This window comes from Trachurus japonicus, unplaced genomic scaffold (assembly GCF_045865225.1).
Source record: "Trachurus japonicus isolate A0001 unplaced genomic scaffold, Traja_1.0 AP030477.1".
In the NCBI taxonomy this organism is placed as follows: domain Eukaryota; kingdom Metazoa; phylum Chordata; class Actinopteri; order Carangiformes; family Carangidae; genus Trachurus; species Trachurus japonicus.
The window spans coordinates 1-13034 of record NW_028220610.1 but is presented as its reverse complement, the minus strand read 5'-3'; the positions used below and the strand labels follow the sequence as shown (position 1 = coordinate 13034).

General features: G+C 41.7%; 1 protein-coding gene across 1 annotated transcript; it reads right to left on the bottom strand.

Annotated features, from left to right (window-relative positions):
* Window positions 1-10409: 10409 nt before the first annotated feature.
* Window positions 10410-12905, bottom strand: LOC146960356 (nuclear exosome regulator NRDE2-like). Its single transcript, XM_085772444.1, has 5 exons — window positions 12490-12905; window positions 11603-11742; window positions 11195-11336; window positions 10753-10824; window positions 10410-10630 (listed from the first exon to the last, which is right to left on the bottom strand). Exons 1-5 carry the CDS (start codon window positions 12784-12786, stop codon window positions 10505-10507), a joined length of 777 nt encoding a protein of 258 aa, XP_085628570.1. The 5' UTR covers window positions 12787-12905; the 3' UTR covers window positions 10410-10504.
* Between the last annotated feature and the right edge of the window lie 129 nt (window positions 12906-13034).

The window sequence follows — 13034 nt, the reverse complement described above, 5'->3', positions numbered from 1 at the left end:
GAAATTTGTTTTTTTAAAGGGATAGTTCAACATTTAGGCAAATTGGCCCATTGCCATAATCGCTATAGTCATAGCAGTAGGTTCGTTACCTTTAAAGCTCCAGTTGGTAAGTTGACGAAAGTGAAAGTAAACTCCGCGACTTGGTCGGAAATTTCAAGACAATACTCCGTCAGGTCCCTTTATGAACCTCTGCCAAGCGCCCCACACACACACAGACACACACAAAGTAGCCATGAACGCACCCACAGAGAAAAAAAAAAAAAAAAAAAGATGTACCGTATCCATAGCACGACGTGTAGGAGCGGCGATTGGCTGCTCCTCCTGCTCCCTCTACCTGACTGGTGGAGAATCGTCGGGCGCGGTGGATTTTGGCAAATATGATTACAGGCTGTAGGTGGAGCCAGAGGAGTTGGATTTTGTCCTAAATTACTCATTTAATGTCTGACCATCAGAATATAGTGACAATTCCAGCAAATATGACTGAATAATTGTTACCAACTGAAGCTTTAATTGTAGGTGTAAGCTATTTTCAGTACGGCGGAGCGCAGCAGCTGGCTGCTCAGAGCTACGCTATGGAGGCTAACGGAATTTCTTGGTTTCCCTCATTAAACTCATCAAATTCAACATCCCAAAACTCTACAGCGCTTTTGTAGACAAGTTGTGAGTTGCACAACCACCACGCTATGAGATAATGACGGAACGATACGAAACGGAGCCGTTTTCGAGGTAAATTCATACAAAACCGCTGATGCGCGTTGCGTTCAGGGACAGTTTTTCCGCAAGCAGTCTCCGTATTTACCCTGTATTTACCTCGAAAACGGCTCCGTTTCGTATCGTTCCGTCATTATCTCATAGCGTGGTGGTTGTGCAGCTCACAACTTGTCTACAAAAGCGCTGTGGAGTTTTGGGATGTTGAATTTGATGAGTTTAATGAGGGAAACCAAGAAATTCCGTTAGCCTCCATAGCGTAGCTCTGAGCAGCCAGCTGCTGCGCTCCGCCGTACTGAAAATAGCTTACACCTACAATTAAAGGTAATGAACCTACTGCTATGACTATAGCGATTATGGCAATGGGCCAATTTGCCAAAATGTTGAACTATCCCTTTAAAAAGGGTAAAAGAGGCAACATACGAATATTTCTTGAACATGTTCTCTTTGGTCCTCTGCTGCAGGGCTGTGGGTTTCTGACATGATGCTGGTGTCTTCCAGAGATGTGCAGGGTTCAGGTGCAGATCATGTATCACTGTAGGCTACAACATGTGGTGGGAAAAGTGTTCAGAACCTTTTGTAAAAGTTGTTACCACAATGTAAAAATACCGCAATGAGTTCAATTCATGTGGTCAAACAAAGTACTTTAACTTGAGTAGTGTACTTGAAGCTTTTAACCAGTGGATGAACAGATCATATGGTTCCATCAGAGAGGAACAACCAGTCACAGCAACTCCACCACTGTCGGTCATGTTAGAACCTGTCAGTGTCCTGATGATGCTGTTAGATAAAGATGAGGCACCAGAGACAATGATCTGATCTGAGGTCTGTGCTTGTAGGGTTGGAAATAAGGAGAGATTCATTTAGTTTGACATGTTTTCTGTGTTTCCCACGACTAAAGTTCAAAATGTCAACCCAGGACAAGTATTAGAAGTTTGTTCTTTTTCTTAGTTTTTTCATTTTTTAATGTATTTTTTTCACTGCAAATCAAGGCCAATTAAGTTACTATATATGGTTTGTCGTCCTTCAAAGGTAATACTTTTTCCAAAAAGGGTATGTAGCCTATATAATTTATAAATATTCTAAAACACATAGATAAAGGTAAAGGAATATTTAATACAAAAATGTGTAGAAAATGCAACAATACTTGGTATTATGAACTTAAGTACTTAGCTTAAACTCTGATAATTCACTGAATGTGGTCACTTGCTCATAAAGGGTTAACTCAAGTTCAAATGTGACTGAACAACTTTCACCTGTATTGGAGTCTGTGTGACCGAGGATCTGGACACTGACTCTAGATGGTTATATAGAAATTCCCCAAATAAGGAAATGAACTGGGCCTTAGAACATTTGTTTAGAGTCTGAAAACCACTATATAGCAAATTTTAATTAATACTTATCAGCCTGTAGTCCTAGTGTGATTTTCCACACCAAACAGCAGGGAACAGATTTAGCCTTTATAAGAGAATCAGTGTGTTGTCACCTGAGTGCAGCTGAGAGGTCACAAACCTGTGGACAGGAAACTGGGTGCAGGAGACCTGCTCTCCGCTCCCTGTGAACATACCTGCTCAGTCATTTACAACATTTGATATAAAAGAAAAATCTTAACAGAATCATAAAGTATCAGTGGAAAATACTCAAGTACAGAAACAGAACCTCAGTGTACCTGACTAAATATTATTGTTACATCCCACCTCTGCACCCACACAAATTGATTCATTTGATGTGTCCAGATGAAGATGTTGGGTCCATATTTCATCTGCAATACAAACCTGTCAGTGCATGAATTCACTTATCGAACAACATGATCATCCATGTGTTACATCACCTCACACTTAAAATGTTTATGTACATGTATGCATTCATTATGCATGAATAGTGAACTATAATGGTCATTTGAATTATACTCAAATCTTAGCATATTCCCTCCATATTGGAACCACCTTAGTGTATCAAGCCAATCTGGGAACAACAACCATGTAGTGCAGGCATGGGCAAGCTCAGGCTGGTGGGCCATCTGGGTCTAGCCCGTGAAATACTGATACAGAATTGTCCAAATTATAGCAAAGACCTATGGTTTGTCATCCTTCAAAGGTAGCTAAGAATTTTTCCAAAATGTGTATGTAGCCTATACATAAATATTCTAAAACACACACATAAAGTTAAAGGAATATTTCTTAATACATCAAAATGTGTAAAAATTGTAGAATTGTCCAAATTATAGCCACAAACTCTGATGCACCGTTAACAACACAACTTGAAACTGAATGTATTTTGAATGTAAGTTTTATTTGACTTTTAGGTAATGGCTTTTACATGTCATCGTATTAATTCACACAAACACTCTTCATCCATCTGATACAGGCCCGGCCCGGCCGTCATCATTGTGGCCCCTGAGCCAAAAGGTTTGCCCACCTCGGTGTAGATGCTGACGCTGTGTCTTGAGTGTAAACACGGTGACTGTTTCTAATACTGTCAACTTTTCAGGAACAAAGAGAAACAGTGTGACTGGCTCAACTTTGAGGAACAGGATTCAGTTTACAAGGTACTGTGTTTTCCCAATGACATGGTGTCTGATGTTTCAAAAAAGATCTTGAAGATTGTTGCTGAGCATCCAACATTGAAATCGCTCATCATACACACAGGAGCCCTTGATGTTGTGAAGCAACAATCAGAGCTATTAAAACGAGACTTCATGGAACTGATAAACAAAGTTCAGTGTTTGAATACTGAGGTGTTTTTCAGTGGACCTCTGCCAACAGTTCGGCGAGGAGATGAGAGATTCAGCAGGCTGATGATGCTGAACAGATGGCTTAAAGATACATGTACTGCTCAATCACTGAACTTTATTGACAATTTCAACATCTTTTGGGAACGCAGGCACCTCTTTAAGGCAGATGGATTTAGCCTTAACAAGTCAGGAGTACAGCTGCTAAGTGCCAACATCTTTTACTTTTTGCGTCAGGCACCAGCAGTCCCTGTCAAGGACAAGAGACAAAACAATCCAAAACAGCAGATAAGACGGCACTCTGGTGAGGGCGCTGAGATAAGGATTGACAACGGAGGACAGCAGACTCAGAAAGAACCTGCAACGTCATCATCTGCACCCCAGCAACTGGATTATCCACCAGCCCCAACAACGTCATCACCTGCACCCCAACAAGTGGATCATCCACCAGCCCCAACAACGTCATCATCTGCACCCCAACAAGTGGATCATCCACCAGCCCCATCAACACAACACAAGGAGTCTCCCTTAGCCCCAAAAGCCCCAAAGGGGGAGTCTCCCCCGGCCCCAACAGGAGACTCCCAACATTCAACCCCCCGAACCCCATCCAGCCCCCAACTCTCTTCATCTAGTCCTGACTCCCCATTTCTGGATTTCCCTGACAGGATGAAGAGCTTTCTCACTAGTGGAATCCAACTAACACCACGCCAGGGTCTCATATTTTCCCCAATTAACCCCCCACATCGTCCACCCCCTCGCATTCCACCACGTCAGAAACAACCCTCGACCAAAAGTCACCGAGCCCCCCCACTTCCTCTGAATCATCATATCATTGAATCTGAATGATATGTGCCGGGTCCAGGCTGCAATACTGATATCAAGAATGTTCTTTCCCAGGAAAAGTCAGGGCCCTATGGAGTTCAGGCAGCTTTCTCAATCCCTGTGGTGACGGGTAACAGAAAAGTGATCAAACTGGTGAGAAATAAAAAGGGTTCAATTAAATCTACCAATCTAGTGAGTATAGCTTGTCAACCTCGAAACTCACCAGTGTCTCCTGTTATCTCCACAAGGTTAGCTCTACTTAATATCAGATCACTAGCCAACAAATCCTTGTTAGTAAATGACATCATTATGACCTATAATCTAGACTTCTTACTTCTTAGTGAAACATGGCTGACTGAATGTAGCTGTGCTACCATTCTCAATGAGGCTGCACCAACAAATTTCAGTTTTATGAATAAGTGTCGAAGTGGTAAGAAAGGCGGGGGAGTTGCTGCCATTTTTAAATCTGTATTTCAGTGCAAGGAAACTATATTTGGTGATTTTAGCTCTTTTGAATATCTATGTTTTTTAGTAAAGGGTGATCCAAAAGTTCTCTTCCTAATTATTTACAGACCACCAAGATACCCAGGAAAATTCTTTGATGAGTTTGCCGAACTGCTGTCAGTTATCTGCACTGACTACAACTTTTTTATCATAACAGGGATTTTAACATTCACATAGACAATAACATGGACACAAATGCCAAAGAACTATGCTCTCTTCTTGACACTTTTGGCCTCTCCCACATGTGAAAGGGCCCACACACACCCGAGGCCACACTCTGGATCTGGTTATCTGTAGAGGTGTTGACATTACATCTGTTGATATCAAGGACTTGGCTCTTTCTGATCATTTCTGTGTGTTCTTTGACTTACAGATAACTCCGGACATGCAGTTACCCTCTGTATCTGTTAGGAAAAGGTTCATAAATGAGAATACCAGTGTTAAGTTTATGGAGGCTATAGTCATGTCACCAACTGTGAGTGCAGAGACAGTTGATGAACTCCTGGATAATTTCAACTGCAAAATCTCAAATGTCATTGATACCATTGCACCTATTAAAACTAAGATGACCTTGGCCAGACAGAGAACACCATGGAGGAACACTTTGATGGTAAAGGCTCTGAAAACAGAATGCAGGAAAGCTGAGCGTAAATGGAGAAAAACTAAACTTCAAATCCACCATGACCTCTACAAACAAAGTCTTTGTAATTTTAACCATGGGCTATTCAAGGCTAGACAGCAACACTTTACTGAAACGATTAATAAGAATATCAACAACACTCGTGCTCTGTTTGCTATGGTTAATAAGCTTACAACCCCCCCCAAAAGAGATAGTTTCAGAACTCTTTTCCACAGAAAAATGCAATGAATTTGCTTACTTCTTCAATGAAAAAATCAAATCCATAAGGCTAAATATCAACACAAATCAGCAAAATAATACAATGATGCAATCCCTAAAATCACCTAGGAATAAATCAACTGTAATGTCAGAGTTTAATACAGTTGACCAAAAAACCTTAGAAGAAACAGTTCAGCATCTTAAAACATCGACATGTTGTCTTGACACAATACCATCTGACTTTTTTAAAACTATTATAAGCTCTGTCCAAACAGATCTGCAGCAAATAATAAATTGCTCACTTCAATCAGGCACGTTTCCTAAACCCCTGAAAGTAGCTGCCATCAAGCCGCTCTTAAAAAAGAGAACATTGGATACTACCATTTTAACCAATTACAGACCCATCTCAAATCTTCCCTTTATAGCCAAGATCGTTGAGAAAGTGGTTTTTAATCAACTCAGCAACTTCGTAAACTCCAGTGGACTCTTTGACAAATTTCAATCAGGCTTCCGACCTCACCACAGTACAGAAACAGCTCTTATTAGAGTGTTAAATGACATAAGGTTGAACACTGACTCAGGCAAGGTGTCAGTTCTGGTCATGTTGGATCTCAGTGCTGCGTTTGACACTGTGGATCACAGTATACTGCTGGACAGGTTGGAAACCTGGGCAGGACTCAGCGGGACAGTCCTAAAATGGTTCAGTCCTACTTAGAGGAACGGAGTTATTTTGTGACCATTGGTAGTTATCAATCCGATCGAGTGGCTATGACGTGTGGAGTTCCTCAGGGGTCAGTCCTTGGACCCCTTCTGTTTAACATGTATATGCTGCCTTTGGGTCAAATTCTACAGAACTCTAATGTCAACTATCATAGTTATGCAGATGACACACAGATATATCTTGCACTGTCTCCAGATGACTGCAGTCCAATAGAGTCATTATGTCACTGTTTAGAGCAAGTCAAAAATTGGATGAGCCAAAATTTCCTTCAGTTAAATCAAGAAAAAACTGAGGTCATTGTTTTTGGAAATAAAGAGAAGAGGGTTGCTGTCAGTAAACACCTTGAGTCACTGTCTTTAGAAACTAAAGACCAAGTCCGAAACCTTGGCGTGCTGATAGACTCAGATCTGACCTTCAACAGCCATATCAAATCAGTTACCAAATCAGCCTTTTATCAACTGAAGAACATATCCAGAATTAAGGGTTTTATGTCCCAAACTGATCAGGAGAAGCTGATTCATGCTTTTATCTCCAGTAGACTTGACTACTGTAACGGTCTTCTGACTGGTCTCCCCCAAAAAAGTATCAAACAGCTGCAGCTCATTCAGAACGCTGCAGCTCGAGTTTTAACCAGAACAAAGAGATCAGATCACATCACCCCGGTTCTTAAGACCTTACACTGGCTCCCAGTCAGCTACAGAATAGATTTTAAAGTTCTGCTCCTGGTTTACAAATCACTGAATGGTTTAGGTCCAGAATACATGAAAGACATGTTAGTAGAGTATAAACCCAGTAGAGCTCTGAGATCTACTGACTCAGGTCAGATAGTGGAGCTCAGAGTTCAGACCAGACATGGTGAAGCAGCATTTAGCTGTTATGCTGCTTACAAGTGGAACAAACTACCAGCAGAACTGAGATCAGCCCCAACTGTGAGCACTTTTAAATCCAGGTTAAAAACATTTCTCTTTTCATGTGCTTATAGCTGAGAACTTTAAACTTATCTATTTTTTTTTCTTTTACTTTTATTTGCTCTTGCTTTTAACTCTGTTTTTAGTGTTTTGTTTGTTTTTATTCTGTCTTATGCTTCTTTTTTTAATGTTTTGTCTTTATGTAAAGCACATTGAGTTGCCTTGGTATGAAATGCGCTATATAAATAAAGATGCCTTGCCTTGCCTTGCCTTACAATGATAAAAGCAGTAAAACACATTATATAGTACAAACAGAGTATATGTCACAGTGACTGTATCAATGTATCCTTGTATTGTATAAATTGTTTCTCCACAGATCCAGTTAACATAAAAAGCTGCACTGATAAACATTGTGTAGTGGAGATAATATCTGATAATTGCCCCAGCATATGGAGACAAAACAGATACGATGAGGTAAATAAAACTGAAGCAAATTTATATAATGACTCTTTTGTTGCAGCACAGAAGCAGCTGTGAGATTAATTCAGTCTTGCCCGAGACAGATCTGCCTTCCTTTAGTCCTCCTATACCTTTACTGCACCCAGACTCTGTCCTGCAGCAGCTTCAGTGGCAGATGGGACATGAAAGAGTGAGCTGGGAGGAGTGAGGGAAGGAGAACAGGTGGGGGTTAAAGCTGAAGAAAAGAAAAGGGTCACAGGGTCAAACTGGGGCAATAGAAAGGGGAGGAAACGTACATATAGATTTGCAGAGGGAACGATCGATGGTTATACTTTTTTTTCCTCTTTTTATTGTGCCTCTAAAAGTCCGAGCTTCTTTTTGCCAGATGTCAACCAACTGAAGTTACACAAAAGAAATTATATACGGTGAGATTTAGAGCAAAAAAAAAAAAAATTAAAAAACAAGTGGTATAAACCGAAAAATTACAGTCACTGTTTTCCATACCTACACAACTATTATAATTTAAATGTATTTATTTGAACCTAATAAGTTTTAATGTTGAGAGTGTATTAGTGTATTTTTGATCCTGAGCATTTGTTGTGCTGGTGTACGTAGCTCTGGATTCAACCACATGATCTGAATGCACCAGACTGCAGAGTAATGCTGCCTATGGAGGCATTTATTACATCAATTTAATAAGGACCATTTTAGGTGTGAGTATTCACTTCCTAAGAACAATAGACAAAGTTGTATTTTACTCTTTAGAGTGGAGGAGAGCGATGACTGAGGGGGAAAAACAGTTTTACAGGCGCTCAAAGTGAATAAAGCCTTTTCAGAGAGGCTTAAGTCTCAGGTTTAAGGGCTGTGTAAAGAACTGAAGGTGAAAGAGTGACCCACAATGTGAATACAGCTGCCTATTCACAACCCCAGCCCCCTCAGACGGGCACTAATGCTGCCCCCTGCCTTCCTGCCTCGGAGGAAGCCCCAGCAGACTGTTGAACTCCTGCTGCACGTCGCCCTGCACCCTCCCTGCTGCGGCATGCTGCCTGGGCCGGCCCCAGCAGCTGTTAAACCAACTGAAGCAGAGGGGGCTGCAGGAGAACAATGCAGTTAACTCTCCCTCTTTCTGTGTGTGTGTGTGTGTGTGTGTGTGTGTGTGTGTGTGTGTGTGCGTGCGTGCATGTTAGCGTTAGCATGTAATTAAGAATGGACCTCTGCAGATCTACAGATCCTTCATCCTAAATTGTGTTAGCCATTAAGACTTTCAATAAGAAAACACTGCTGTCTTGATGTTAATGTGATAATGTCCTATACTGAGGCGGGGTGGGGGGTGCATCATGTATATTTTCTTTGTCCTGCAGTCTTTTATTTTTTAGCACCCCATATTGATAGCCTACTCCAGGACTTTGTAGGGTTAATTAAAAAAAAGGAATCATAGGGTAGTGGACACTTAGATACACCATGTTGTCTTGTGCAGAGGACGACAACACTGTCCATGTTTCAAGGACTCCATTAAAACTCAGTGTTATCTCTGCCATCAGTCCACTGAAACCTCTCTGGTAGCAGGGGCAGGTCTTCCATGGTGGCACAGGGGGGCACCCGCCCCCCCCTGCAACCTGATTGCCCCCCCGCCCCCTCCATGGTCATTGACTTGTGGTATTGTAAATCATTGTGTACAGCTCTTTACCACCACTATGTTCACTGTAAAAAGCACTAACTTACTGACAAAGGCACTTAAATAACTCTGTACAGCAAACATCCTAGTGGTCTGTGTAGTAAATAAAGAAAACTGTGTAAGATTGTCAGTTTCACCAATTGAGTAATGTTTGTTCTGGTTCTTCTAAATTGACTGACTGTTACCCAAAACACTGAGATGTTTATTTTACAGAGTTGAGCCCTACTGGGTAGAGGAAGATATTGCTGTTCACTGTGAGAATTTATTGTGTTGTTAATTTTGCTAAGACTCTTTATTTACAAGATAGAGTTGATTTTCCTTACAAGGTGAAAGATTCAATGTGGCCAATAAAAGCAAGATGAGGACATCTTGTAAACAGTGTGTAACTGTACAATATAAATATTCAAGAGCGCTCAATGGCAGCCTTCATTTTTGTTACTTTTTGTTAACCCCTGTGCCCCCCACCAGAAAATACTCTGGCAGAATATCTTGTCATGACTGAAATACAACATTTAGCTTCCATTCTGGCCCCAGTCCAAGCAGCATGCTGAAGGCATGAAGGGACAGTTACAACAGTGATCCTCATTCACCCCACTCATTTGAAGCCTCCACCACCAGCGGTTGAATGCAAAGTAAGGTGGGTGATATGTGTCAATTTCACAAGATGTTTCTGTTTCATGCCACTTATATATGAACCTATGTGTAAATTAACTTTATCTGTGGACTTTTGCTGTGATTCTTTTTAAAATTGTTTTACTGTATTATTGCGCAGTAGGTTGAAGGGAATCACTTCATCTTGTGCATCAGCTCCTTGTCACACAGACTGTGCAGTGGAGCCCCCTGCTGCTGACTGCAGGACGCTGCAGCAGAGCAGAGCTGACAGTGTGACAGGAGGTGGTGGAAGCACATAGGTAACATTACACACATAATGAACCACAACCTACCATAACCATATGAAGAATACAAAGATGTGAGGATGTGAATGTTCAATGTGAAGCTCATGAATTTTCTTCTGACCATGTAACACAACTTAAGATGACTTTCATTTTAGTTTTTTATTTCTTTTATTTCCTTTTATCAAATACAAACATAAAATACATCTTTATCTTTTTCTAATTTACAATGTGTCTGTGTGTGTTCAGTCCTCCAGGAGTATGTCCAGCTCCTCCAGAGGCAGCCGCAGCCGGAGTTCTTTCTCCGTCATCAGATCTACATATTCCTGCAGATGCTCAGGGAACAGCTGGACTGCATCCATGTACAAGCCCTGATCACACACACACAAACACAAACACACATTTACATTAATGCAAGTTTACATGAACACAAACAAAGAGGAATATAATTCATTTTTTGTGTTCACCCTAAACCTGTAAACTTGTGACTCACCTTGGCCCAGGGAATATTCTGTAAGGCCTTATAGAAGACCCCCCTGGCTTTATCCACCTTCCCTTCTGACATCTACAAATAAGCACATACAAACACCATTAAATCTTACTGATGGTCCGAGTTTAAACATCCAAATCTGCAAATTACACAAAGTTTCGATTGGCTGGTCTGACACTTTTAGCTCCAAGTCAATATTTGGACAATAGGAAAAGAAGTAGGTACAGGTTTTACATGATCAAAAGAAGAGCTTATTTGTGTTTTATGAAATATTCAAAAAAAAATACCGTTATATCAATTCTACACATACATTTATCAAAAACAACAATTGACAGAGATGATTAGACTTGTGTTCATTTTGGACTGCTATCATTATCAATACATTTAAGTCAGTGGAGCGTCCTAACATGAGCAATCAACATGAGTGTGCCGTTTGCCATCTCACCAGGAAGTGCATGTACATCCTCCAAAGTAAAGGACAGTGAGCGCCCATCTCTGTTGCTGTGGCGTTTTCAAACAGTCCACGGATACGGTTGCTGAGGCCGTTCTCTGGTAGGATGGGCAACGCAGCGTCGTGGCAATAAGACCTGTAGAGAAGACAAGATTTGGTTTTTAAAAGTAACTTAGATGTAGTGTTTTTGTGAACTTTAAAAAAGGGAAATGTGTATGTTTTCCTAGCTAACTTACTTAAGAAAGAAAGAAAGAAAGAAAGAAAGAAAGAAAGAAAGAAAGAAAGAAAGAAAGAAAGAAAGACCATGATGACGATAGCATCTTGATTGTATTTATGTTTTTGTGTTCTCAGGTAACCTGAGTGCAGGAAAACCCCCAACTACCCATCATCCTCTCTTCTCACCTCTGAGCAGCGTCCACCAGCTGCTTCCTTTGTTGTTCAGCTACAATGGCAAAGAGGCGTGGCACCACACTGCTGTTGTCCCTGGTTACAGAGTGAAAAAAGCGACGCGCCCGTCCGGCGCTATGGTAACGGTTCTCCACCTGAAAACGGATCGCAGGGATTGAGGGTCACCGTGACAAACTAGTAAACAAACACAGATTCTTCACTGGATAAGTGGAGAGAGTTGAGAGGAACACATCTGTAGAAGAAACTCATTCTGAATGACTCAGTTTATTGATTAAAGGTGTTCAGAAAGGAAAAGTTAATTTGAGCCCACGATGGGTCTTAACATTAGTGTAATCATTCATCAATCAGACGATGTAGCCCAAACTTTGTGCAAAATTCTATTTTCAAGTAAATCCAGGATGAAAGTGGGGTAGTTTATTTTCGCATTGGATAATGCAGGCGCGCAAATTATGCGTCACGTTGCTCACGATTCATCAGCCAATGATATCAGGTATCAAACGTCTGAGAAAAACGAGGGGTATGATGGAGGAGAGTCGTCCACCACCACCAACACAAAACTCTCCTCCACTCTCCTCCCTGCAGTCCATCACTTAGCCTCGCTAGCTAAGTTAGCACGCTATAACATAGCTAGCCTACTAGCTAACAGTTAGCTATGTTAGCTAAACACACTTGCACACACACCAAGCTGGACAACATCCAATCACATTCCTTCGAAACACTGTGTCCCACCCCAAACATTGAATATACCGCCCGCTTGATAACGCCCAATCAGATTTGTTTTCCTTAGTCAACTCGTGGAAGGAGGCGGGAGAAACAGGACAAACAGCCATTTCTGAACACTTTAAAAAAATAATGAGCATAGTTTTAGCATCCTAGCTCACCTGTACATATATGCTCCAGAGAGGGGCGCTGCTGGGCCACGTGGACAGGGCAGAGGTCAACATTTGCCTCAGTGTTGCCAGTGGAAACACGCTGACAGTGTTTTGGTGCCTCAGTAAGGCTGCCTGCTGGACGGCTAACACCTGACACTCAGAGGCCAGCTGACTGACATACAGCCTGCTGCTCCGACCGGACTCGGCTGCTGAGTTCTTAGCAGCAGCAGCAGCAGCAGCGATGGCCAGGTTAGCTTCCTCTTGACTGTTGAGCTGCTTGTCCAGTGTGTGATGAAGCTGCTCCATCTGCTCTCTGGCCTGGCTGTAGACGGCATTAGCTGCCTGGACGCCCACTGTGAGGAACTGGAACAGAGCGTAGCAGCCCACCACGCCACTCAGCCTCAGCTCCTCCTGACCTAGGGATATAGAAACATGAGATTAGAAATGAATCAAATCAATAAATGATCATCTGAGCCCCATGTTTAAAGGGGAAAGACTTTTCAGATGGACTCTTTGGGATTAGTACTCATACCAGTCCCTGCAACAGACTGGAA